Here is a 25,327-nt window from a genome sequence, read left to right on the forward strand (position 1 = left end):
CGTGTTGCATGACATCACGTGACGTAATTTGTGACGTTTAGAAACAGTCGCTAGAGTTTTTCTGATTGGACAAAACAGATCGTTGGGACCAATGAAAATGTTCGTTTCTCTGCAATGGTCCGCGTAACGTGTTCAGCCATTTTGTTATTATTTTCGAAAATCTGTAGGTTGGATTTAAGGACAACGTAAAGCTGCCATTTTACACATTTCTCATTGAATGTGGGGGGAAAACGAAGAAATTCTGTATGAGATTTAAGAAACATAGTTACGACGAAGAACGGCCTCGGTGGGTATCGTACATTTATGAGTGGAGCTCTCTTCACTGGCGATCGTCGCAAACGGAGCAGAGGCAGGAGTGACGAGCGAGAGAACGTGCGAAAGATAGAGAGAGAAAGAGACGGTGAGGAACAGCGAGTCTGTGAAACGAGGAACGAAATTGGTCGCGCGCGGGAATCAGCGGTTGTGTGTTTGGCCTTTTTCTGATTGTGATTTACTGCGAGAGATTGTGATTACTCGTGTGAAACGTGTGTTTTTTACCTACGAATTGAGAATCTATGTGTGGGAGTTGATACGGTATGTGCAAACGTCGTTTATGATAACTTTATTCGTTGAACAACGACGCAATGAGTAAAGTGCACCCGGATAACAAAAATCTACAAATTCCAATGATCTGTTATTAATATTTTACATCTCTATTACTATTTATTTCCGCTTGATTGAATGTATTAAAGGAAATACATTTTACACTAAATTTTCAAACATTACGCACAATAAATTTTCACATAACCTTATTTGCGATTGTCAAATGTAGGTTAGGTCGAGCGGTCGCAGTGCGGTGACCTCCCTCGCTACATGTTAACAATGATTTCCTTTTTATTATTGCTTCTGCTTAGTTTGATTATTTACATTACGTTCTATTCTTTCAATACACTTAACTTGTTTATAAATAGAAATAATTGGTTTTCACATAGAAGCAAAACAATAGTACTTAATAATACAATCTTCTATAGGATTCTAATACTCCTGCCTGTAAAATTTTAACAACATATGACAAGCATTTTGCTAAAGATAATGAAATATTAAAAAGAGAAACACAATGTCTTTTCATGTACATTGTCTATTAACAGTAAATGTTAATATTGTTTATGTTGTTAAATATACTTTTAAACTTAATACTAGAATTATTTTTTCACTTTGTACTAAGTTATGCTTTTTTTACTATTCATTAATTTGTGGAATAAGATAGCCCCTTTTTGGAAACATGATGTCTTGTAATATTTGTGTTTTATTGATGCAGTATATATCTAGTTTTAATGAGTGAAATAAATATATCAAATTTAATTATTTTCAGATAGAGTGTATGAAAATTGGATAATTTACAATAAACAATGGCAACATTAGCAGAACAAGCATCTAAGCTTTTGGATTTCAATCAAAAGCTAGATATAACACTTCTTGATAACATAGTAGGTTGTATGTACACTGGGATAGGTGAGCAACAGAGAGTTGCACAAGAAGTATTGACTACACTTAAAGAACATCCAAACGCATGGACCCGTGTAGATACTATTCTAGAATATTCACAGGCAAGGATTTCTTTAATTAAAAATAATATTTCTTAAAAGTGCGTAGAGAGTTATTTAATTTATGTATAATTATATGTGTACAGAACCAACAAACAAAGTATTATGCTCTACAAATACTGGAACAAGTTATAAAGACACGATGGAAAGTATTACCACGAAATCAATGTGAAGGTATAAAGAAGTATATTGTGGGTCTTATTATAAAGACAAGCAGTGATCCAGAAACAATGGAGGCTTCAAAAGTTTATCTTAATAAACTTAATATGATTTTAGTTCAGGTAAGTAATTAAAGTTGCAAGAATATAGAAACTATTTAAATTTCATTTTAATAAACCACATCTATTGCAGGTTTTAAAACGTGAATGGCCAAAAAATTGGGAATCCTTCATTGGTGACATTGTTGGTGCAAGTAAAACAAATGAAAGTCTTTGTCAAAACAATATGGCAATTTTAAAATTATTATCGGAAGAAGTATTTGACTTTTCAAGTGGACAAATGACGCAAACAAAAGCAAAACATTTGAAAGATACAATGTGTAATGAATTCTCACATATTTTTCATCTCTGTCAGTTTGTATTGGATAATTCACAAAATGTTCAATTGGTGGCAGTTACATTAGAAACTCTTTTAAGGTTTTTAAATTGGATTCCTTTGGGATATATTTTTGAAACAAAATTAATCAATACTTTAGTATTCAAGGTAAATATAACATAATTTTTATTAATTTTTGTTATGTAATATTATAGTATTTTTATTATTTTCTTTACAGTTCTTAAATGTACCAATATTCAGAAACATTACACTAAAATGCTTGACTGAAATCGCTGGTGTTACAGCACCAACCTATGAAGAATCATTCGTAATGTTGTTTGTTAATATAATGCGACAGTTAGAACAGATTCTACCCCTTGAAACAAATATACGCGAAGCGTATGGAGCTGGTGGAGATCAAGAACAAAATTTTATTCAGAATTTAGCTATATTCCTTTGCACATACCTAAAAGAACATGGGCAATTTATAGAAAAAAAGCAATTAAATGATTTACTACTCAAAGCATTGCACTACCTTGTTTTAATTTCTGAGGTTGAAGAAGTTGAAATATTTAAGATCTGTTTGGAATATTGGAATGCATTAGCAATGGATTTATATAGAGCAAATCCTTTTGCACCCCCAACGCCGTTATTTATGGTTAAAAATATGACTCTCCCGTCTAGGAGATTATTCTATTGCCCGGTTTTAACTAAAGTACGATATATCATGATCAGCAGAATGGCTAAACCCGAAGAAGTTCTTGTTGTAGAAAATGAGAATGGGGAAGTTGTTAGGGAGTTTATGAAAGATACTGATTCTATTAATTTATATAAAAATATGAGAGAAACTCTTGTGTATCTTACTCATCTTGACTATATGGATACTGAAAGAATAATGACAGAGAAGCTACAAAACCAAGTAAATGGAACAGAATGGTCTTGGAAAAATCTCAATGCGGTAAACATATGCTTAAGATGTTATTATAGCATTCATAATAAAAATACCATGGTTTACTAACAGTTTCAATCTTTTTATTAGTTATGCTGGGCAATAGGCAGCATTTCCGGTGCAATGCACGAAGAAGATGAAAAACGATTTTTGGTAACTGTTATCAAAGATCTTCTTGGTCTTTGTGAGCAAAAGAAAGGAAAAGATAATAAAGCTATTATTGCTAGTAATATTATGTATGTAGTTGGGCAATATCCAAGATTTCTCAGAGCGCATTGGAAGTTTTTAAAGACTGTTGTAAATAAGCTATTTGAATTTATGCATGGTAAGGAACTACATCGTATAACGATTCCACAACATTATAGATTCAATGCAAAAATATATTAAGTAATTTAAATATTCTTACAGAAACTCATGATGGTGTACAAGATATGGCCTGTGATACATTTATAAAAATAGCATTGAAATGTAGGCGACATTTTGTCACACCACAAACAGGAGAATTGGTACCATTTATTGAAGAAATCCTTTCTACTATTAGTAGTATCATTTGTGATCTTCAAACACAGCAGGTAAAATCACTGAAAACGTACGAAATAGTTATGTTATATATGTTACATGCAAAAAATTTTTAACATATTTATTGATGATACGTATGTTGAATACAACTTTCTTTTTATTTACATGCTCATGCTATAATATAGGTACATACATTTTATGAAGCAGTTGGATATATGATATTTGCACAGACAGACACAGTGATGCAAGAAGAGTTAATAGAACGGTATATGCTTTTACCAAATCAAGTGTGGGATGACATAATAAGTCAAGCATCTAAAGTAAATATTAAAAAATCAGAAACACTTTATAACTTAATGTTCTTCTAATTAATTCTTGCTTAACTTAACAAAAATATTTTATTTAAGAATGTAGATGTATTAAAAGATCAAGAAGCTATCAAACAACTTACTAGTATTTTGAAAACAAATGTAAGGGCTTGTAAAGCACTTGGTCATCCATACGTGATACAGTTAGGAAGAATATATTTAGATATGTTGAACGTTTATAAGGTATATTAATACTGTTTAATAATTTATTGAACACTTAAATGTATATATATTAGCGTTTAACCATCTTTTTCAGGTTATGAGTGAGAATATAAGTGCTGCAATAGCTTTGAATGGAGAGGTAGTAATGGAACAATCTTTAATTAAAAGTATGAGAGTAGTGAAAAAGGAAACATTAAAATTGATCTCAGAATGGGTCAGCAGAACAACTGATCGTCAAATGGTAGAATTTTATTAATCTAATGGTTATATCTTCTAAAGATTGTTAGTATTATCAAAACAATTTAATTTATTGTATATATCATGATCAGGTCTTAGATAGCTTTTTACCACCTTTATTGGATGCCGTCTTACTGGATTATCAAAAAACAAATGTTCATTGTGCTCGAGAACCGGAGGTGTTAAGTGCTATAGCTACTATCGTAAATAAATTGGAATGTTATATTACTAGCGAAATACCCAAAATATTTGATGCTGTGTTTGAATGTACTTTAGAAATGATAAATAAGGATTTTGAAGAATTTCCGGAACATAGAACGAATTTCTTTTTACTTTTACAGGTAACTATATGTAATATTCATTACTTACAAATCGTTTTGTTATGTAATTTAAATATTACAGTTTGAGCATTTTTATATTTTAGGAAGTGAATGTTTCTTGTTTCTCTGCATTTCTTATAATTCCACCAGCACAATTTAAGCTTGTACTTGATTCTATAATCTGGGCTTTTAAGCATACAATGAGGAATGTTGCAGATATAGGGTTACAAATATTGTATCAACTTTTACAAAATATTGAAATTTCTGCTCCCGATGCTCAAAACTTCTATCAGACATACTTTACAGATATTCTGCAACATATATTCAGTGTAGTTACAGATACATCACACATAGCAGGTATGTACATACAAATAATGCCAATATGATTATTAAAGTTTATTTTGATATAATTAATTTCGTTTTTGTTATAATCATTTAGGCCTTAATATGCATGCTACAATTCTGGCATACATGTTTTCATTGGTTGAACTTGGGCGAATCAAAGTTCCATTGGGACCTGTACCAGATAACACATTATATGTTCAAGAATTTGTTGCAAGATTGCTTAAAACAGCATTTCCACATTTAACTGATAATCAGATTAAAATAACTGTACAAGGTTTATTTAATCTTAATCAAGATATCCCAGCATTCAAGGAACATCTTAGAGATTTCCTCGTTGAAATTAGAGTGAGTGTTGATATTTTATGCATATTTCCTGTTTATGATTCCTTGTTTATATTCATACAATGATTGAGTACAAATATATAATTCGATAAATAAATTGTTTTCTAAAGGAATACACCGGCGAAGACGACTCAGATCTGTATCTCGAAGAGAGAGAAACTGCATTACGATTGGCACAAGAAGAAAAAAGGTTACAGCAAATGGCAGTACCAGGAATACTTAATCCTCACGAAATACCAGAAGAGATGCAGGACTGAATTACCAGTCATCTTCGTTAACTGCTTTCTGTACATCTCACTAAGAAACATTCTGTTAAACAGACTATTCTATCCTTTGATCTGCGATGTTTCCCACATGTACCACAGCTGCCATCAAGATGGATATACATTATATACTTTTTAAAGCCAAGTTTACAATATAACATTCTTGTAAAGGAGGTAAGCCCGAAACGCGCTGATTGTCTGTTATACAATTTTAAAAGAATTGAAACTTCTGTTATGAGTAACAGGTGAATGCATGTTGGGCAATACTATTTTATGTAGCGAATAAAATAACATTTATACATTGATATTTAGTGGTCTTAATGAATATTTCTTTAATAAAGATGTTTCCCAAAAATGTTCTTTGGTACTGATACAGTAATAATGTGTATGCTAAAATTTTGATTTACATTAAAATAAGTCCTATATAAAGGAATTAAAAAATTATTTCTATATATGTTTTTTATCGATATCATTAAATAAATTTTAACTATTTAACATTTAATAAAATTAAATAATCTTGATATAATAACAAGGAGAAACCATGCGATATTTGATATTGGTGAGTGTGCTACATTTTAAGATATACATGTAAGTAAAGTCATTTTCTAAACTAAGTTGGATTTGAGATACGATGTTTAATTCGTATTATACATAAAATAGTATTGTTTAAGCAAATTTAGAGGATGTTACACGTATATGTGTGTGTTTGCATAAAGTTGTATGATAATGCTATTAATATTACCATATATAGATATATAGGTACATAGTATATAAATATATATGATCTGCAAATCATACAGAGAAATTTTGTAAATTAAAAACTACATGTCGTATATAGCATTTGTTTAAATTTCACTTTTCTGATATTCCCTACTCTTCAGCGATAAATATGTTCTGGATGAACTAATTAATTTTTGTTGTATTTAACTATGATAAGTAAATGAAAAAAAAAAAAAAATATATATATATATATATATATATATATATATATATATATGTATGTATATACACATATGTGTATATTTAAAAATTTTCTCTCAGTGCATAAATACTTGTTTCTTTTTTTTTTTTGTTCTAGTACTTTAGCAATGAAAATAGTTTATAGGTAGTTTAAATAACATTGTCTGGGGGAAAGGTTTCTAACATTTATTTTTTGTTTATACAAAATTTTATTTATGGGTCTACTTCTACTTCATGGCTGTTACATTAACAAATTTTTAAATACAACTTCTTTAAAAAAATGTTAACTACTGATAGTATTATATAAAATTGAAAACATTACATTTTTGTTCAGACTTAAATAACGAATAATATAAAGTATTTTTCTTATACATATAATGTTGCACCAAGAAAAATTCTTGAAATGAATTATTAACTTACAAATATAACCGACTGTTACCATATCGTAGTAGTGAACGATTGGGATAAATGATCATTTTTAAATTTATTAAAAGATCGAATAAAATTCTCGAGGAAAAAAGAGAGAAATTTTCGTATCGCGCGCGCATACACGCGTTCGAGCTTGCCTCCACCACAATCAATGCTACAGGTGCTTGGTCTTACAAATCATAAATAATCTTAATGCATGGTAACAACTTAATAATGTAAAAATTGGTACATGACCTATAGAAACTGTGAAGGTAAACAAAAATTCTAAATAAATTTCGTTAAAAAAAATACAAAAAAAGGAAAACCGTTTATGTGAAAATATGATACAAAAGAGAATGTAAAACGTTTAATTCTGTTCGAATTATGATTAAGAATTATTTCTTATGATATACGGTTTAAAATTTTTATTACAAAATTATTTTTGTCGAGGATAACACGATCATTATGAATATATTTACTGCTCATGCCGCACTTTTCTCTGAAATGAGCGAGGAAATGATAAAAGAGCGTCATGGCAAGAATATAATAAGTACATATACCGTTACTGCATTTGAATAAAAACGTAAACGATTTGTATCATATGAATGAATCGAACGGTAGCTCTACTTGGAACCCTGAAGCCATTACATTTGATACTATGCGACTCGGGTCTCAAGATAAGCCACTATTACTCCAGCAGAAGGATCGGGGAAAGAAAATCAATGCCACTTGATGTCATTCTTTATTAGTAGGCTGTATTTATTTGCAACCGGTATTGCAAGGAAACAAACAAAAAAAGTTTAATGGCATTTTCAAACAATTTGTGATATACCTTGTAAGGATTTATCACAAAAGAAATTATTTGTATGGATAGATGTAATAAGTTACAGATTGTATTTAGTCATACATAGTTGTATGTGATAAGATTACGTGTAATGAGGAAAGTGCTTAAAAGTCGTAAGATATCAAAGTAATAATGATATCTAAAATAAAGCTGTAACTCAATGTTTTATAAACTGTTCGTTTGTTATACGAGAATCCTAAATTTAACAAGTTTTTACAGTATAAGTAATTTTGGACGTAAATAAGTACAGCTAAGGTTCAAAAAATGATATATCTTTTCTGTTATATATCAATATTCGGTCGATTAAGAAAGGTAATTTCAGACAAGAGTAAGGAAAAAGAATAATTCGTTATCTTTCTAAATTAGTCACAATAAGATTGAGAATTCGTGAATAATGTTTGAAGAATGAATTAGACAATTGTAAGAACTATATAGTATGAAGTTTTATTGTGTGTGCTATACAAATTTATCATTCAGAGTTTTAAATATAAGAATTCTGTAATAAGGATTTTTTAAGTGCTCGAAATGTTTGAGAAGATATGTTTCTTTTTGTGTTGATACACCACAAATAGAAGTAATTTAAAAAAGAAACTTATGTTTATCATTACAGTATAGAGATAACACAATTTTATATCAGAAAGTGATTGATTGCAAGACAAGTTCTCTTGTTCTCCCTCTAGAATTTCATTTGACCTGAAGAGGAATTAGAAACTAAATTTTGTAAGCTATTGTACGATGACATTAATCTTATAAGTTGTCAAGGATCATGTGACATAGTTGTGAGTACTGAGTACGTAATTACGGAATGGTCCATCACGCGTGTTTGAATGAGTGGATGCATAAGTTAAGAGTTCTATCAGTTATTCATTATAACGACAAAAATATGTAAAGAGTTTAATAATACTTACTAATAAAATAAAGAATGCCACTATAACGATGCTTAATATTTCCGGTAGGATTATGATATGAATAGCTAAAATTTTTTTTCTCTAATATTGATTTTCAATATTGATCTTTTGCTCTTTAAAGATATGAAATAGTAACCGTTATTTAGTCGAAGGCGTATAGGAAAATGTTACGACTGAATTTATAAAAATTAGACAGTCTGGGTATTTTGCTTTTTATAGTAATATAGTTTTATAGCAATCGTATTTAATAGTTAAGCAGTAATCGGTTAAAATAATTTCATAACAGCTACTAATTATAAAATTCAAATTTTGTCTTAAGATATAAATTTGGAACAGGTGTAATCGAAAATGTAAAAATATTTAACAATTAGCAAATGGCTATATGAATTTCAATAATTTCAAATTTCCTTTTTAGTATCTGTAGTATTCAAAATTAAAGTTGTATATTATTTTACTTAAAATACATCGAACCTAATGTAAGCGCCATTTCTATCAGAGGAAACAAACCTGTTTATCTTATTGCTCTATCGGTAACTTTGAAGAGCTTATCAATTCATAAGTTAAATATTCAATTAATGTCCAAATATGAATAAATATTTTTCCAAAATAATTTCGGTTTTAAGTTTGCTGAAACGAGCTGCAAAGTGTAAGGAGTAGCATAGCATGTACTACTCTGATAGGGAGAGTTTGTCAATTGTTTGGTTTTGTTTCGGATTGCGAGTATATACATAAACAAAAATGATTCTGTCCACTTTGCAATTTGCAGTAGGATCCTTAACAAGAAGTACGATATTGTCTAATGGGAAATTTACGGTATTACCGTATTTGAAATTCACTAATGTTCGAGATTTTCACATAACCTCAAATACTATGAGGGAATTTCGAGTTGGAAATCAAAAAATAAGATCTAGTGAAACAGGGAAAAATGTAATTCTGGAAGGAGAATTAACAACCAATATAAATAGTGCAAGTGAATTGTAAATATTTAATTTCATACTGCATGGACATCACATTTATATCATAGTTTTGTGTAATATGTTGTATCTTTTTATATATAGCGATGCATATTAGTCTAATATAGTGTTTACAAAATGTCCATTTCAGAAGCTCGTTATTTCCTGATGCTTCTACACCGTATAAGCTTTTCAATGGGATAAGATACGATCAGTTACCTATTATTAATATTAAGTCAACTCCTAACAACACAATAATGTCCCTTACTGATTATAAAGGAAAGTTTTATTATAGAAATATTGTTTCATCGATAACATTTGTATAATTCTATCGTAATCAATGATATTTTTATAGGAATGGGAAAGATGTTACATTCGGCTGGAATAGAAGGTTTTAAAAATACAAAGAAGGGTACTAACGTTGCAGCGCAACAAGCTGCAATTACATTTGGAACGGTAAGAAAAATTTCTTGATATGTTTACTCAAATTTTTGTAACTTTTTATGTTCTTTTAACGTGCTTTATATTTTCATAGCGTATTCTTAAAAGTGGTATCAAAGCAGTCAGGTTGAGAGTACAGGGAATTGGACCCGGCAGAATGGTAGGTGAAATGCGTAAATTAAATCTTTTTGTCAAAATATACAGAATGTTTTAAAAAGATAGGGTCAACCTTTAACAACGTATAGTATCCTCCAAAAAAAGCAAAATGACCTGTCCCAAATTTTTTGAACATTTTGCGTGTATATTCTTTCAATGACTATTTTTACATCCATTCAGGGTGCCCTAAAAGGTCTTCAGCTAACAAACCTACAAGTTGTTTCTATCACAGACGACACTAGAGTATCGTGGAACCCTCAAAGACCAAGGAAACAAAGAAGAATATAATTTATGACATATATTATGATGTATTCGGTGTATTAATTCGTATTAAAATGTAAATTCTGTATATAATTACGTGTTAATTATATTATTAAATTACAATACTCTCGTGGCAGTTTGATTATAATATATAATATCTTATCTGATATAATTGTAATACAAGTATTGACTAGATAAAGAGACGAATTTCATAAATTATTTATGCTTACAATAATGGCTTCGCTAAATTTAATTAATAACTTTATTCTATAATTCTATAGTCTTGTTGCAATCGACGAAATTTGTATTACAAATCACGTCTTATACTTTATATTAGTTTTCTACATCTATCTTTTAAAGTAAGTTTTTAATAATTTAAGGATCTCCATTAAGACTAATTCAAGCATTGGTTTTTAGCTTCGAAGTTTCTTCAACGAAAAGAATACGTTACATATTTGACAAGATCGATCTTCTTACGGTACTTCGCTCTTTCTCTTTAAATACACGAAGAGAAAATGCGTTTCGAAGTCTATACAGACAGTTCCGTGGAAAGTGAAGCGAATGAAGCTTCGAGTTTCGTTTCATCGTAGTACGTGTTGCGTGATCCAGGGTATGTATTCCGAGACTCTAGTGTATACACCCGGAAGTCGTGGTCGAGCGCAACCCACTCCTGATGAGACCACCCCCACCACCATTATGTTACCATCGGCTTGACTTCCGATCATCAAAGGTCCGCCACTATCAGCCTACGAGAAAATACAATTACATTTACATATGTCTACAGGAAATATAAAATTTCTCTCTCCCCAATTTCATTCTATGAAGTCAGGATAACATTTACCTATGTCCTCGATATAGGCACAGTGTCTCCAATACAGAAAATCTTTTAATCATTATATTTAGCAATTACGTATCGCACGAGTAATTTTAATGCGTCGTCTTAGCATACGATAATCATCCATTGCATAAACACGGCCGACCAAACGTAAAGCGGCGCGATAACAGGGTCCTGTCCAACGAAGTAGAAGGCGGCCGTCAAATGACCCGCGAACAGAATCGTAAATCCGCGATGAAACGTATCGAGTTGGAAATAGCGGCGCGTACCACTTTTCCCGCAGTTACCCGTTCTGATAATTACGTCATACCAGACCGCAATATTTTGTAAACATATTTTTTGACGGTTTTCAATCCCTCCCGCTCCCCCTTTTCGCTGTCCCTCTGGCTGTTTTGTGGTCGAACGATTCAGTCCGGTGGCGGAGACTCGACCCAATCTCTGCCTGTTAATTCAACCTGCGTACGCATCTATGCGAGCAGCCGGATATTTATCGAAATTCGTGTCGTGGTTGTTGGACAGCACGTGAATTTCGTATACGAACGAGTGACACGCAACCCTCTGTTTAACTAGTTGCACACGAATGACAGAAAAATCGATACACGCAGCCAGTTTTCTACGTATAAACTAGGGATAGATACGAGACGATTTCACTTACCCAGCAAGAGTCGCGGCCACCTTCTTCGTGGCCAGCACACATTTGCTTCGACTCGACGCGGGTCGACTTTCCCTGACTCGCGTACCACTCGCGACATACGTTGTTCTCGATCACGCGAACCTCCACTTTCTGCAACACGTCCGCTCGTTTATCTGCAAGACAAAATAGAACGAGCTTTTGATAAAGCGGCTACGTGTAAATCGGCTTTAATCGGACACGATTGTCGAGTGCTTGAAATCTACGTTTATCTCTTTGCTTTCGGTTGGCTCTTTTGTCTTTCGACTACATGTATATGACATAGTTTACTATTTATTGCTTTAACCATTGGAAATTTATTGCTTGGCAGAAGCTACATTGGTCGTCATACGTATCATATCGATCGTATATCTAATATTGCAAAGGTATTGTTACGTCGGGCGACACTCTACCTAGCCAGGCCAGACGGACACCAGACGTCCGCTCATCCTTGCTGCGTACCCTCGATAGTCTTAAGGACCCATCAAATTCCAGTAATTTGCCAGCTAAGGTCCTTCAGACCGAACAAATATCTTTTTCTAAATCACTTTCTAAGGACTATTGTCTATCACGGCTTGACAAGGGAAAGTTGGGTTTTCCAACGTACGATGCTTCCTAATAGCGACTTTCTATCGAGAGCAGCTAAGACCTTTCCTAGTCCACCAACCTTCGTTTAACCAATTAACAACGAATCCTATTTCCCTCACTCTCTTAGCCAAAATCGTCACCAACAAATCCGATGGTCCCGTGCGCTAGACACATCCATCCTTAGCTTTCCTCCGCTACAGCATCGTCACCGAACATCACTGATTTCCCATCCTTCAGTCAACCGGCCGGGTTTACACCCGAAGATCAGTCACTCACTCGTCTTATACATACGCACCAGCGTAACTATCTTCTTCGCAAAGTTGTTGGAATAAACTGTCATTTACAACTAGTTACATCAGTGTAATATTCAATTAACCATCTCTATTATCCTAATCGAAATAGGGGATCGATCATTTCGTGGTGTCGATTATCTAATCGTAACGGGAATTTACGACTCCCGTTGGAATGCTTCCTCGCGATCGCGTCTCTCCGCGAGTGGTCGAAACAGGTATATTTGAAGATCGAAAGGTAGGAAAACTCTTAGTGACGCGAGACTGGTATCAGAGCTTAAAAAATATCGCGTATTTAAAAATGTCAGTTTACTGAAATGACACGTAATTAGCGTAGAAAGTTTTCTATAAACGAGGTGTGGTAATATCGATAGATATTTCAGAAATAATAAAAGCAACCGAAAGTACGTAGAACGATTAAAGCTACGTAACGTTTTCACACTTAAAGGGTAGTTGATGGTTCTTGGTAATCTTGAATAAATTAAAACTAAAATTAAGAAACTAATTTAGGCGTGATGTACGTCACGACCGTAATCTTATATTACGAGGCAAGCGATTAAAATCAATTTTGTTCATTCTCCAAGTTTTACCGTGGGAAGTTTCAATATCAATAAAAATACCAAGCAAACCATCGGTATATTTTTCCGCATTCCCTTTAGAAAATTTCTATTGCTCTGGAACGCGTATCGTGAACGCGGAAGCGTTCGAATCGAGCAAATTTCACCGAGGGCGCTTTTAGGTGAAAGTTCGACTCGATCTCTTAGCGCCATTAATTTAGGGCAGCGAGCAGGAACTTTGGTGAAACGCGATTTCGACCAAGGTAGAATTCGCTTACTTAGTCGTTCATGGAAAACTTGGGTGGCACACCTGTTCTACTTCCGTGCCCCTTACAATATCATTATCGAAAACAAATAGACTATGGTAACGTAACAAATTTTTGCTCCCTTTGTTCGTATTTAATGCGCCGATAAAATCATTGGTTCGCTGGAAAATCCACTTTGTAACAGCCTGGTAGCAGAAGCAGCGATTTTCTCGCCAAGTTACAGTCGATTTTATATCCCATTAATCCGATGAAACGCCAAGTAATTAACGTCAACGACTCTCAGTTCTCGAGCGAATTACCGGGCAAAAGGAAGAGGCGAGGAAGAGGGGATGAAGTGGAATTATTTACTTACATTTGGACCTGTCTTCGCCGAACCAACCCCATCCAGCAGCCTTGGCGAGCTCCCCGCCGAAGGCGCTATACCCTGGTTTCCCTGTGGCCACAGGTAAACAGGCGGGTTTCACGCTCTCCGACCAAGCGATTGGCCTTGCAAGTTCCAGAAGGGCAATATCGTCCACGTATTTTCCGCACTTGTGGCCAGGGTGCAGGATAACGTTCGTCACTCTCTCTTCCTTCGATGCTGGAACTTCCGGCCCCTTCAGATTGTACTCGCCGAGGCTGATCCGTAATTGACCGGTGGGGATTATAGAACTCCCTCTGAATCAAAAGCAAAAGATATTTATCGTTCGTTAAATCGTCGATACAGACTGTCTTGAGTGTAATACTTATATAGTATATTTTATTTAGGAAAAAGGGAAATTTCACGGTGGTCTGAGAAAATGATGCTTCTATGAAAAATTGCAGATGCCTAGTACTTGTTACTATATTTCTTAACGTAGAATCAAATAGGTGAAATAAATCTTTGCTTCGGTTCCATTTTCTTCGTTCTATCCGCAAAAATACGAACGTTGGCAGTGTGGTAATAACGAATAAGGATCGATACAATAATTATTTCAATTACTCGAAATACTCGCGATACTTAGTGAATTATTTTCTAGCTGTTCTTAATCACTTCAACGCGATGATAACTTCGAAGCGTTCCAAGGAAGCGCATTTTCCATTTTGTCCAATATCTTATCCCAAAAGGTACACGTCACGCGCTACTTCCTTAAACTCGCATCCTGTAAATCCTTACGCTTTAAAGCTTTCAAAGAACGTCTGTTTGAAAAACGACGAGTTATAACTTCCACTTTACACGCATTACGGATACATGTAGGCCAAGTAGGACAAATAGCTGGATATTCTGGCCGTTTCCGTACCGCAAGGAGTCAAAGTCCAGTAACGATGCCGGCAAGTAATCATCGTAAAAGTTAAGTGCACGAGAAACCAGCAGGTATAAATGTGTGAAATAAAGGCAGCATTCTATATTCTTCGTTTTACGTTCTTTTCCACTAACGTTTCTTCTATTTCTTTCGTTCCTCTCGATGTTTCTAAAGTAACGGAGCAACTCCTTCGTAGCCTTTGCTCGCGATTATTTAATCGAAAGTTTTGCCTCTCGCTGTAGCAACGCTTCGATATTGGTATTCGAACAGCCTCCAAACGTAGCGGTTTCGCTTAATTAATTGGTCAACGCGGCTTCCGAATAATTAATGAAATTATAACAGTTTTCGTGTCAGCCTCTGCTACAAACGAGAGAACACCAGAGGATGTCTCGTCCCAGTTTCTTCGTTGCCTTGATTCCACCGACTCGCGGATGGCTCAATCACATTCGAGTCGTTTCCCAAGTTTCAAGGTTCGTCTCTTTTTACAAAGACAACCCTCTGTTTTAATGGACCCTTCCATCTTCGTCGAGGCAGTCCCATTGTTCCGGCACCCGTTGTGGATTATACGATTTAGCACGGATGCATCATCGTAGTTACTCGCTGCCCTTATCATCGCACCCCTTCCAATTAAAATGCACCGCTGGCTAAACGCTGAATCGCGCCACCGGTTAAGGGGAGTGGCCTTTTTAACTGGCGACTCGGCCATTAATCGTACCGTTAATTCGCTTGTAAACTGGTGTGCGCGAGGAGAACGGTTGCCGAGTATTTCGCGGTGAACTTTGTTTCCGTTCCTATCGATTTAGTCGATAATGCAGAACTTGTCATTTATTTTCTTTTTTTACGGTTTTACTCGAAGCGTCGTCGAAATATTATTACACGATGTTCCGATGAATAATAACGACGAGCAGATCTTTGTATCGTTACATATTTGAAATTCTTCGGTCTGTCTGTGGCCATTTTTTCCCATTTCTTGCTTTTCCCCCTCTCGCGATAACTTAACAAATAATTCTCTTTCGCGCGTAGAACCGCATTAACGAAATTTATTTCGGCCGTTTCCGTGAACGATAAAGAAAACGCGGACAATGGTCGGAGTCGGATATATTTTCACGATCTCGCGCTAGCTGGTAACATTTTGTCATGCGTTTTGCATGGCCGCTAGCAATTACCGAGTGGTCTGTAATCTACACGCAATCATGGTTTACAACGCCGAAGCTCCGTTGGATTCTCTCTATGGCCACCCTGTCCAGTTTCAACCCCTTCCTCCGTCATCCCCTTTCTCTCTCTCTCTCTCTCTCTCTGTTTCTCCATGTCTCTCTGTATCGTTCTGTTTCTGTTATATACTCGACGAAGACAAAGATAGAGAACGCCTACACGTTTCATCGCGCAACACCACTGTCTCGACGTTTAATTACACCTGCATGGACACTGTTCCACATAAATCTCCGCGCTGTATCCGTGAGAAAAAAGAATTACGAATATTTTCGAAATCCTCTCTCGATTTTAGCCAGTGATTGGAAGAGTTTCCAGGATCCTATTACGATGCTTCGTGTGCGATTCCCTTTAAATGAGAAGCGTGGAAATTACTTTTAAATTGAACCACTGACACATTCTGCCCCTTTTTGCGACCCCTTTTTTCTTCTCATTTTAACATATAATACCTTGCTTTAAACATCGATTCTTAAAATCCTATCGAATCGATATCGACATTTACAATCTACGCGTACAGTCGCTGTATTTCTATTCTTTGTATTTCACCGGCTGATATTTCAAATTCTATGATAAATTCTCGTCCCGATATAATACGTATTTTCCGCGAAAACGATAATTCGCGAAATGTAGACCAAAATATATTCTACGCGCCGATCAAACGAAGAGCGGTATATCATCGATAACCCATTGCATAATTAATCGCAGACAATTCCGCGAATATGGGGGAAAGGTCGTTGTTAACAACGCGAGCGATTCGATCGATCGTTTAAATAATCTCGTTTGGCCCATCAGTCTGTTAATCGTTCGACAAGAATTCTATTGAATCGTATAAGTGTACACCATCGAAACGATTCTTCGTAACGATATTATTTTCCCTTAAACGCGTCCCGTTAATCGTTCGTATAAACGATAGGAACGTCGTGTTATGCAACCGTTGAAGGATTGATTCGCGTATCCACACAAACACGCATCTCCAGCCAGGACAGAAACGTTTTTCACTCTGGCATTTAATAAAAGGCCGCCTCTTGACTCTATTTGGCGACAGTGTTTACGCGAGTAAATAGCGGCACAGCAGTTTTTAACTTGACACAACGCTCTTTGCGTTTCCATTCGACTCGCTCGTTCGCCGGAAAAATACGCTCGAGGTTTCATTTAAAATGTAATCGTCGCTCCAATTAACATCGATATCGTGTCCCGCGTGCATATACGACCGCAGGGAACGACGGGACACCGGCAAACGACACACGGTCCCGTCGTTTTATATAATTTTAACGAAGTGATTGGCCGTTTATCCGGCCATTCGATAATCACAAAGCCAGACAGCAAGTCAGAGAAACACGTTTGTCCTGTTAACGGTCCTCGATATTTCACCACGTAGGCGTTATTCCTCTATACATATCTATATGCACGTACAAATGTACATCGCGGTTTCAAGGTATTCGGATATCCGCTTACTCTTCGCGAGATCTATTTCGATTATAAAGTTATCTATATTATTAACAAATTCTTTATTCTCAGACTGTTCGTTTTTTTTTAAATGTGCAAGGCAGATTCAAAAGATTCTATTAAACCGATGGAGAGACTTTCGACGTTAGTACAATCAATGATATTTAAATAGCAAATGCGTGTAATAGTATTTCTAGCGAAGAGCAAAGTACGTTATTTCGATTTACAGTTATAAAAGTAGCAAGTGTTGCTAATTACCAATTCGTTATGTCAATTTGTACGCATTGGTAAAATGTTGTTACTACGATACGTAATTGGGTGAAAATTTCCCTTCGTGTTCGACTCCGATTTATCTTTAATTCATCCGATCTTATCCGTTTTATGTTACGATGATTCTGAACGTTTGTAATCTTTTTTCTCCGAAAGAATGTTTCGCGGGAAAGTGACGCGATAAAAATAGGTGTAGCGGGACGTTGGAATTTCGTAGTATTCCCTTTCCTCTTTTCTTCCCTTTTATACCCCTCTTTTTGTTTTCTTTTTTCCTGACACGTTACGTAATTTCTAGAGAGGCGCGCATTAAACTTTTTATCCTTTCGCCGAGCGTGATGATTTTTGCAAACTACAGAGCGTAATCGCCGCCGCGCGCAACACGCGGATTTCTAGGTTTTTAAATCTGGCACAGATTTGCATAGATTGCACGGATGGATTAAGTGGATTATGACGCAATAACTTGCGGCGCTTTTTTGAGGCAACTTCGTTCTTAAAAAATTGAACCACTCGGGTCGAACTTTCAAGTGATATTCTCCTCCAATTTCTCTTTAGTTTCGCGCCTGAAAATATAGAGGTATTTCTCGCTTATATGATTCGTTACTCACAGAAAGATACAAACGAGACGATTTTCTGTATCATCCATATTTTCCTCTCTAATCATTTTCCAATTGCTCCAAATCCGATTATTCGTCGTTGGCCGATGTTCTTACGAGGATGAATGAAAACTTATCCAAAATGGAGCTATAAAATTTTATTTTGATAAAAATAGACGCCCTACGATAACATAATTTTCGAACATAGTTTCTTCTGTTTCAACGCACTTGTTCTAAGTTTTTATGTTCTCGGAAAAATCAGTTTTCGACTGATCAAGAAGGATCTCTTAGGTCTCTTACAGCTTTTTAGAGGTCGCAAGGCTCACTGTCGTGACTTTATCAGGGCAGAGATTTATTTCGTATCAAAAGTACGAACCAAGGCTTATAAGCTTTCGTACGAGTACATTGAAACTCGAAGGACTATGTTAAAAAATTGCCTGCCGCTCTTATTGAAATTGCGAATAATTATTACTTCGTTCCCGTTATCTTTCATTAATTATTCTGCAAATTTGAAGAACCAATCGCACTCTATCGTATTTATGTATTACAGAATATCCGTTTTTACGATACTCGTGGCGAATGCATTCGTAACGATACATTTGCATGCTGAAAAATGAATGTTGTTTCCGGTGGACGAGGTTTAACCGCGCGGCTATCGAATACCACCATTCAATCGTCGAGATCGGATCGGAATAATTACAGCTACGGTTTGTTGGACAAGATGGTTGCTTGCGTTTCGTTGACATTTTAGTAGCGATATCAAAAACGGTAGAAAATTTTGGCACACACGGGCGCCACTGTGAATATCGTTCCGCGATAAGATCTCTCTTTCTCTCTCTTTTCTCCCTCTCTCTCTCTCTTTCTCTCACTCTCATTCTCTCTTGCACCCTATAGCGGTGCTCGTAGATTCGATTACAGGGAACAATGGGCAGCTTTCCATGAAGAAACAGTCGGTTTTCTGCCATGAATATTTTCGATGGCAACCTGCATATTGATTACGCGAACACCGCGTACACCGGCATTATTGCAAAGAATGGGGGTATAAACTATCCGGCCGATCGATATTGTAATGCTTTGAAATTTAGGTACTCCTTTTTTCGTTGTTTTTTACGAACTGTCGGGGAAACGAGTTTCTAAATCGAATGGACCGAGCGATTTATTTTGAATTTATAAATAATCGAGCCATATTGTAAAAATATTCAGGGTATTGAATATTGGGTAGTCTTCTAGGCAGCGGTGTTCTTTTAAAAGTAAAATTCGATGTTTGAAAAGAATGGAATTTTTATTTCTATAATCATCTTTCCTCGATAATTCTTCGTCCTTTTTTCCTTTCTCCGTGTTTTAATATTTGTGTCATTTAAAAAGAAATCAGCCCGACAATAATATCGAGGAATCTCGAAGAATCCGACGAACGCAGAATTTCCGAACGATCGATGTATCACTCAACGAAATCAACTTTTACGTAGAAAATATTCATTTGTTCTAATTTAAAAATGTTAATTTTTTATAGTGCGAAATAAGCTTTATTTGCTCATACATATAACGTTAGATATATGTATAGAACATAACGACGAAGCTTGTTTCGTTGATAATCTATCTATAAATAAGTGATTGCTCGAAAACAAATATAACGCCACGAAACGGTGGAATGAAATGCACCGTATATTTGCTGTGCACCTGTATTTAAGTCATACATTTCAATCAGTAGAAACAGTGATATACAAACCCTGTTGCATAATACCTCACAATTTCATAATTAATAATTAACTAAATATCGAACCCATTAAATTATTTGTTAAATTGTCGATTAATTAATAAACTCGTGTATGTATGTAGAATAGAGGATGCATAGTATACTCACGAACACAGGCAATGGGCTGCAGTCAGGACGAATCTTGAATTAAGTATGGTACCGCCGCAAAAGTGTCCGCCTTTCCTGCTTATGCTCACCATCCAAGGGAATTCGTGAGGAATTGCATTTTGTCCTCCAACGAGTCTCGCCGTGCGTGTGGCGATGTTTCCTTGACCGCAAGGGACATCGGCGACTGTTATTGCAAACATCGTATTGCTTCGTTAACATCCGATAGAAAACAACTGCAGTCGGACGGAAAAAGAGAAGAATATGGAACGGGAAGTTCGGTAAATTTTCTATGAAATGGTGATTAATAATTTAGTCATCTTGATTTCTTGAATGTTTGTCAAAAGTTAACGAACGATCTAAAAGCTATTCTTTGATATTTCAAAATCCAAGAACATGACGAACATTAGGTGACATTCTTTTATTTCAGCGATAGAAACCCTTTTTAATCGTTCCATCTTTCTATATTTCGTCCGAGTGCGTATAATTCGCGAAATTAGAAAGGGATTAAAAAGTCTAAACCTCATCTTCGTCGCAATTAAGTGGAATTACGAGAACAATTTACAATTAAAGGGAAAATGGTCTGAAAAAGTTGCGACCATCGAAGAACCCGAGTTCCCGGTTTCTCCGGTTTTTTCATTAATCGCGCTCGTACACGAGAGCGCCAGGAAAGTTCGTTTCGACTTTTATCAAAAATAATCACCCGGTAAGCGAGGTGTTCATTAACGCCGAACCAAATCCCGTTTCGGTCGCATCTTTTATGAAAATGGCGTGCGTTTACATAGTACGTAGGAAGAAAAAAAAATCGTTTAATTGGATCGTTGGATGGTCATTCGAATCTAAATAATTTCAGCAATTAAGCGAGTCGAGGATTTATAAATCTCGTTTCTTTGAATTTAACGAAAATCCACGATGTATTGATTCTGTTCATTTGAAATCTTTCTAATACGTGTTCCGTACCGCTTAATTCAGGACTCTATTTACTGAAATATTGCTGAAAAATTTATGATCTAGAAAAAGGCACGAATGAGCAGTACCACGAAGAGAATATTTAAATACCCCTTTCCATGTATAACACCGTGTGAAAATATCTCCTCGCGATACGATATAGCTGTCATCGTAAAACCTCTATAAGGTCTGAGACTCGTATCCAAAGTTTCCTTCAACAGCGATAGCGATAGCAGTAACAGATAATCAGGCATGGAACGAAAATTCCGCTAGAAATTCTGCGTCTTAATCTTCGTACGCTCTACCGATCTGTTCCTATGCGCTCCTTTATCCTAAAACTAATCTATGAAACGGGCAACATCTTCAAATCCTCTGACAGGATTTGAACGGCGGCAGAGTCAGGTTAAAACCGCGAACGAGACGTGTCCATCTAGTGATGTACAAGCGTTTAATTGAAAGCTGAAGCAGCGCGTACAGCGGAATGTTAACCGATTCAAGAGGAACCAGCCGCTGACGGCACCGTTACTGGCATCGCGCGAATTTAATGCCCCGAGCAGATAGGGATAGATACGGCGGATCTGTCACCGCAATCCCTGCGACATCCCTCCGCTCCCTCCACCAGAATCACTCCCCCTACCCTTCGCGTTTCCCCTCTCGTTTCACGCCTCGGCTGATTAATTGGACCTCTACGTCTGCACCACCGATCCCACCCACTCTGGTTTCGGGGTCTCCCTTCGACACTGCAGTTTCCAGCCCCTTTCTCTACTTCCGTTCCCTCTCTCGCGATGTCTCTTCTCTTCTCTGCTGCCCTCGATGTCAGCCGAATTACGGGAAGAAGACAGAGAACGAAGGTTGCACAGGGGGAGGGCAGGGGGTGGGTTGGGGTGGTGGTGGGCAGAGAACAGGCATAGAATTCGAAGTCACCTCTATTCGGAAACGCGTAATAGATATGTCAAAAGCAGGCTATGAACATGGTCATGATAATATGCTGATGCCTTCGCCCCCGCCATTGGCGACTTCCCCTTCGGCTCGTTTATCCACCTCCTCCTCTTCCCTGTCGTTGATTTCGTTCACAGTTTGGGCTAGGCCTCTTTTTTTCTCTTCCTCTTCTGCCCTTTCTATCCGACGATGGTCGAATGGACAGGTTGGAGATTCTTTCTCGAGTCTTTTGTGTGGATTCTGGCGGCTGCAGGTGGCAGCGGATGGGGTTATTTTAACGGCTGGAAAAACCCGGATCGCGGCGCGGAGGCTCGTGGGAAGAAAGGGAACCCTTTCGGTTTGCTTTGACTCGCTTCTTTTTTCCGGTTTCCCTTTCAAGTGGTTTCATGCCGATTTAAATTGTTGCCAATGCGTTTTGAATGGCTCGAGTGAGTTTGACAGCCATTCTTCCGGTAAATGCGGTGCGGTTTCGATGAATAGGGTTGATTAGGAGAATATCGTAATACTTAGAACAATACTACGTGATATAGTACGCTTACGATTATCGATAAATCCAATGCATTTGCATATTAACGTTGGAAAGTTATTTTAAGGCAAATAAACGAAACGAATAATTTTATGGTTTTAACGATTATTTATTACGTATCCAACGGATAGAATAGCTTTCAAAAATATATTTGATGTTTCTTTGGTACTTTTTCAGACTACGCTCGATGGTTATTCCGTTTACCACTTTATCCGCGTCCTGTCCATATAACGTATTTTATTTGTCCCATAAATATGGAAAAACGTGCTCGTGACGTAAATGACGTGTATCACGATGGTGAACTCGGGCGGGTTAAAATTGGCTACATAAAAAAAGGAGCGTAAAAAAGATGAAAGAGATCGTCGTTCAACAGGCTGATTAGAACTTGTCGCGTGACGACCGATATTTTAATCGATCGGAATATTTTTATCAGCGTTATACGAAATTTTCATGGGATCCTGTGGCTCGCGTTGTTCCGCTGATCACGAAATTCAATAGTATCTAGAAAACGCGAATGTCGAGTCGCATGAGATATGGCAATGTAAAGGATTAATTGAGGCTGTCTAGATCGATGGCAATTTATCTTGATAATTAATTTATCTTGCCACTCGATACATGTCGACATTATAACCGGACGGTTATGAAAATGATTTACGTAGTCGCAATGGAAATATTTCGCTAATATTATTTCCGATCCGCAAATCGAGAGAATCCTCGGAATTTCGAATCGCGAAAGTTGCTACGATTCTACTTCGTAATGGATCATTCTCGCTTCGATATGTAACCAAATTCCGCACTATTATTCTTAATAATACTATAATGCGTAATCGAAATTCATAATCGAACACAGGCGATTACACTTTACGAATCTCTTTCTATGTCTGTGTAATTTATTATTATTATTTACTTTTACTATTTTACCATCATTATTTAAATACCTAAATATTTATATAAATGTGTAATTACATTTTCTAATCTCCAATTTGTATTAGATTGGAATGTACGAAATGCCTTTGAGTTCATATAACATGTGATACGAATTCTAATTATTCGTGGTATCCGATAATGAGGTTTTTACGTCTTCTTTACAAACTTTTTTCAACGTCATCCATACTCTCATCTATCAAATCTAAACTTCAAAGAAAGTACATCTCACAGACACCAACTCGATACATACCATTACTCGTCGTCAAAATAGTAATTCCCAAACCTCTCCCCAAAAAATACCGCGTGCATTTTCAAATTCTCTATCGTTGCCTCACGTAGCGAAAGCACGTACTAACGAAATCTGTTTCCCCATGGTGATAAGATGACGAACGTTGGCAACGAATCAGAGAGCAATTTTCAACTCGATATCTCGCGGTCAAGGCGCCACGGAGCCCATTAATCATACGCGCCTCCTAATTACCGTCTCCGATCGTTTAAGATTGATTTCAGGAAAGATTTCAAGATGACGCACGCCACTTGACGTACTGTTCACCTCCCTCAGCTATTCGTCATTACGTCACGACAATACCACTGTTCTAATCAAAAATCGATGAATTTTCGTTTCTCTAATTTATCGGCAATTACACGCGTGCCCATTAACGTGATTACCTTTCTGTGCGTACGGGCCATTAATTTGTCCCTGGTTATACATCGAATGTTATGCATCGAATGCATAAACCTGACTTTGCCACTGTGTGGCGAGAAATTGTAGGCCCGCGTGATAATAATTGAATTTCGAACGGCGTTGCCCCGGGCGCACAACCTTCGTCAGGTTAAGAACCTCGCGAACGATCGTTGAGGATACATTGGCCTGTTCAAAATTTGTCCAACTAGCGAACTGGTCGAGGTCGTACACCGTCTAAGTCAGCCGGCCTTCGACCGGGTTATACACCCATTTTTCTATTCAGCCCGTGTGTGCGTGCCTTCCGCATACGTAAGTCGCGAATAAGCGACATTAGCAGACAAAATATCCGCGTTCTATGCCCGTTTCTTCGTGCTATCTTCCATGGAAAATAAGAAAACATCGCGAGAAATATAAATATTGTAAATTTATCGATTGCCATGGATAATCGAAATTGCATATTATAAATAAAATTATAGATTCCTTCTGGACTGTTATGTATTGAAAATTACAAAGTAAATACAGTCATTTTAATTTACGTGTACCGGAGAGAATAGTTTATCGGAGTTTATCGTAGAATTGAAATTATTCGGAACAGCGTGTGTTTCAATGGTTGGCGCGGTTCTGGTTATGAACGTCCGAGATTATAGAAATGTCCGTCTTTCAAAGAGTTCCATGGCGGCAATATTTCAAGGCGAATGGATTTAAATTAGAATTCGATTCGTTTTAAGGAGCAGTCGCGCGTGACCGGGTCGCAACGGCACGAGTGAATCGTTGCATCCATTTGGTAATGAATGACTCTGAAAATCCAATGTTAAGCTTGTCATTTCGTGTAACTGCAATTTACGCTGCCCTGCCCCTTCGTTCACGCATAGGTTACCGATCGGGGGCTAATGTCGCGGAAAATT

General features: G+C 36.3%; 3 protein-coding genes across 7 annotated transcripts; 2 read left to right on the forward strand and 1 right to left on the reverse strand.

Annotated features, from left to right (window-relative positions):
• Positions 1 to 135: 135 nt before the first annotated feature.
• Positions 136 to 6,457, forward strand: LOC117240370 (exportin-1). Of its 5 annotated transcripts, none has more exons than XM_033506387.1 (14): positions 136 to 573; positions 1,356 to 1,586; positions 1,670 to 1,864; positions 1,935 to 2,285; positions 2,356 to 3,075; positions 3,157 to 3,391; positions 3,475 to 3,638; positions 3,771 to 3,905; positions 3,993 to 4,136; positions 4,210 to 4,356; positions 4,445 to 4,693; positions 4,777 to 5,029; positions 5,112 to 5,362; positions 5,470 to 6,457. In XM_033506387.1, exons 2-14 carry the CDS (start codon positions 1,389 to 1,391, stop codon positions 5,614 to 5,616), a joined length of 3,189 nt encoding a protein of 1,062 aa, XP_033362278.1. In that variant the 5' UTR covers positions 136 to 573; positions 1,356 to 1,388; the 3' UTR covers positions 5,617 to 6,457. The 5 variants fall into 5 exon arrangements, with proteins under 5 accessions (XP_033362278.1, XP_033362287.1, XP_033362296.1 ...); XM_033506396.1 differs by having other exon boundaries at positions 136 to 400; positions 1,352 to 1,586; XM_033506405.1 differs by having other exon boundaries at positions 136 to 400.
• A 2,767-nt stretch (positions 6,458 to 9,224) lies between these two features.
• LOC117236956 (30S ribosomal protein S11) lies at positions 9,225 to 10,646 on the forward strand. Its single transcript, XM_033500432.1, has 5 exons — positions 9,225 to 9,719; positions 9,847 to 9,974; positions 10,051 to 10,151; positions 10,231 to 10,296; positions 10,473 to 10,646. Exons 1-5 carry the CDS (start codon positions 9,481 to 9,483, stop codon positions 10,578 to 10,580), a joined length of 642 nt encoding a protein of 213 aa, XP_033356323.1. The 5' UTR covers positions 9,225 to 9,480; the 3' UTR covers positions 10,581 to 10,646.
• Positions 10,637 to 20,702, reverse strand: LOC117236951 (transmembrane protease serine 9-like). Its single transcript, XM_033500418.1, has 4 exons — positions 20,401 to 20,702; positions 14,112 to 14,416; positions 12,044 to 12,195; positions 10,637 to 11,299 (listed from the first exon to the last, which is right to left on the reverse strand). The coding sequence occupies exons 1-4, from the start codon at positions 20,598 to 20,600 to the stop codon at positions 11,135 to 11,137; spliced, it is 822 nt and encodes a 273-aa protein (XP_033356309.1). The 5' UTR covers positions 20,601 to 20,702; the 3' UTR covers positions 10,637 to 11,134.
• Between the last annotated feature and the right edge of the window lie 4,625 nt (positions 20,703 to 25,327).

The sequence above is a fragment of the Bombus vosnesenskii genome, unplaced genomic scaffold (genome assembly GCF_011952255.1).
Source record: "Bombus vosnesenskii isolate JDL3184/JDL3185 unplaced genomic scaffold, Bvos_JDL3184-5_v1.1 scf7180000013264, whole genome shotgun sequence".
NCBI classification, from domain to species: domain Eukaryota; kingdom Metazoa; phylum Arthropoda; class Insecta; order Hymenoptera; family Apidae; genus Bombus; species Bombus vosnesenskii.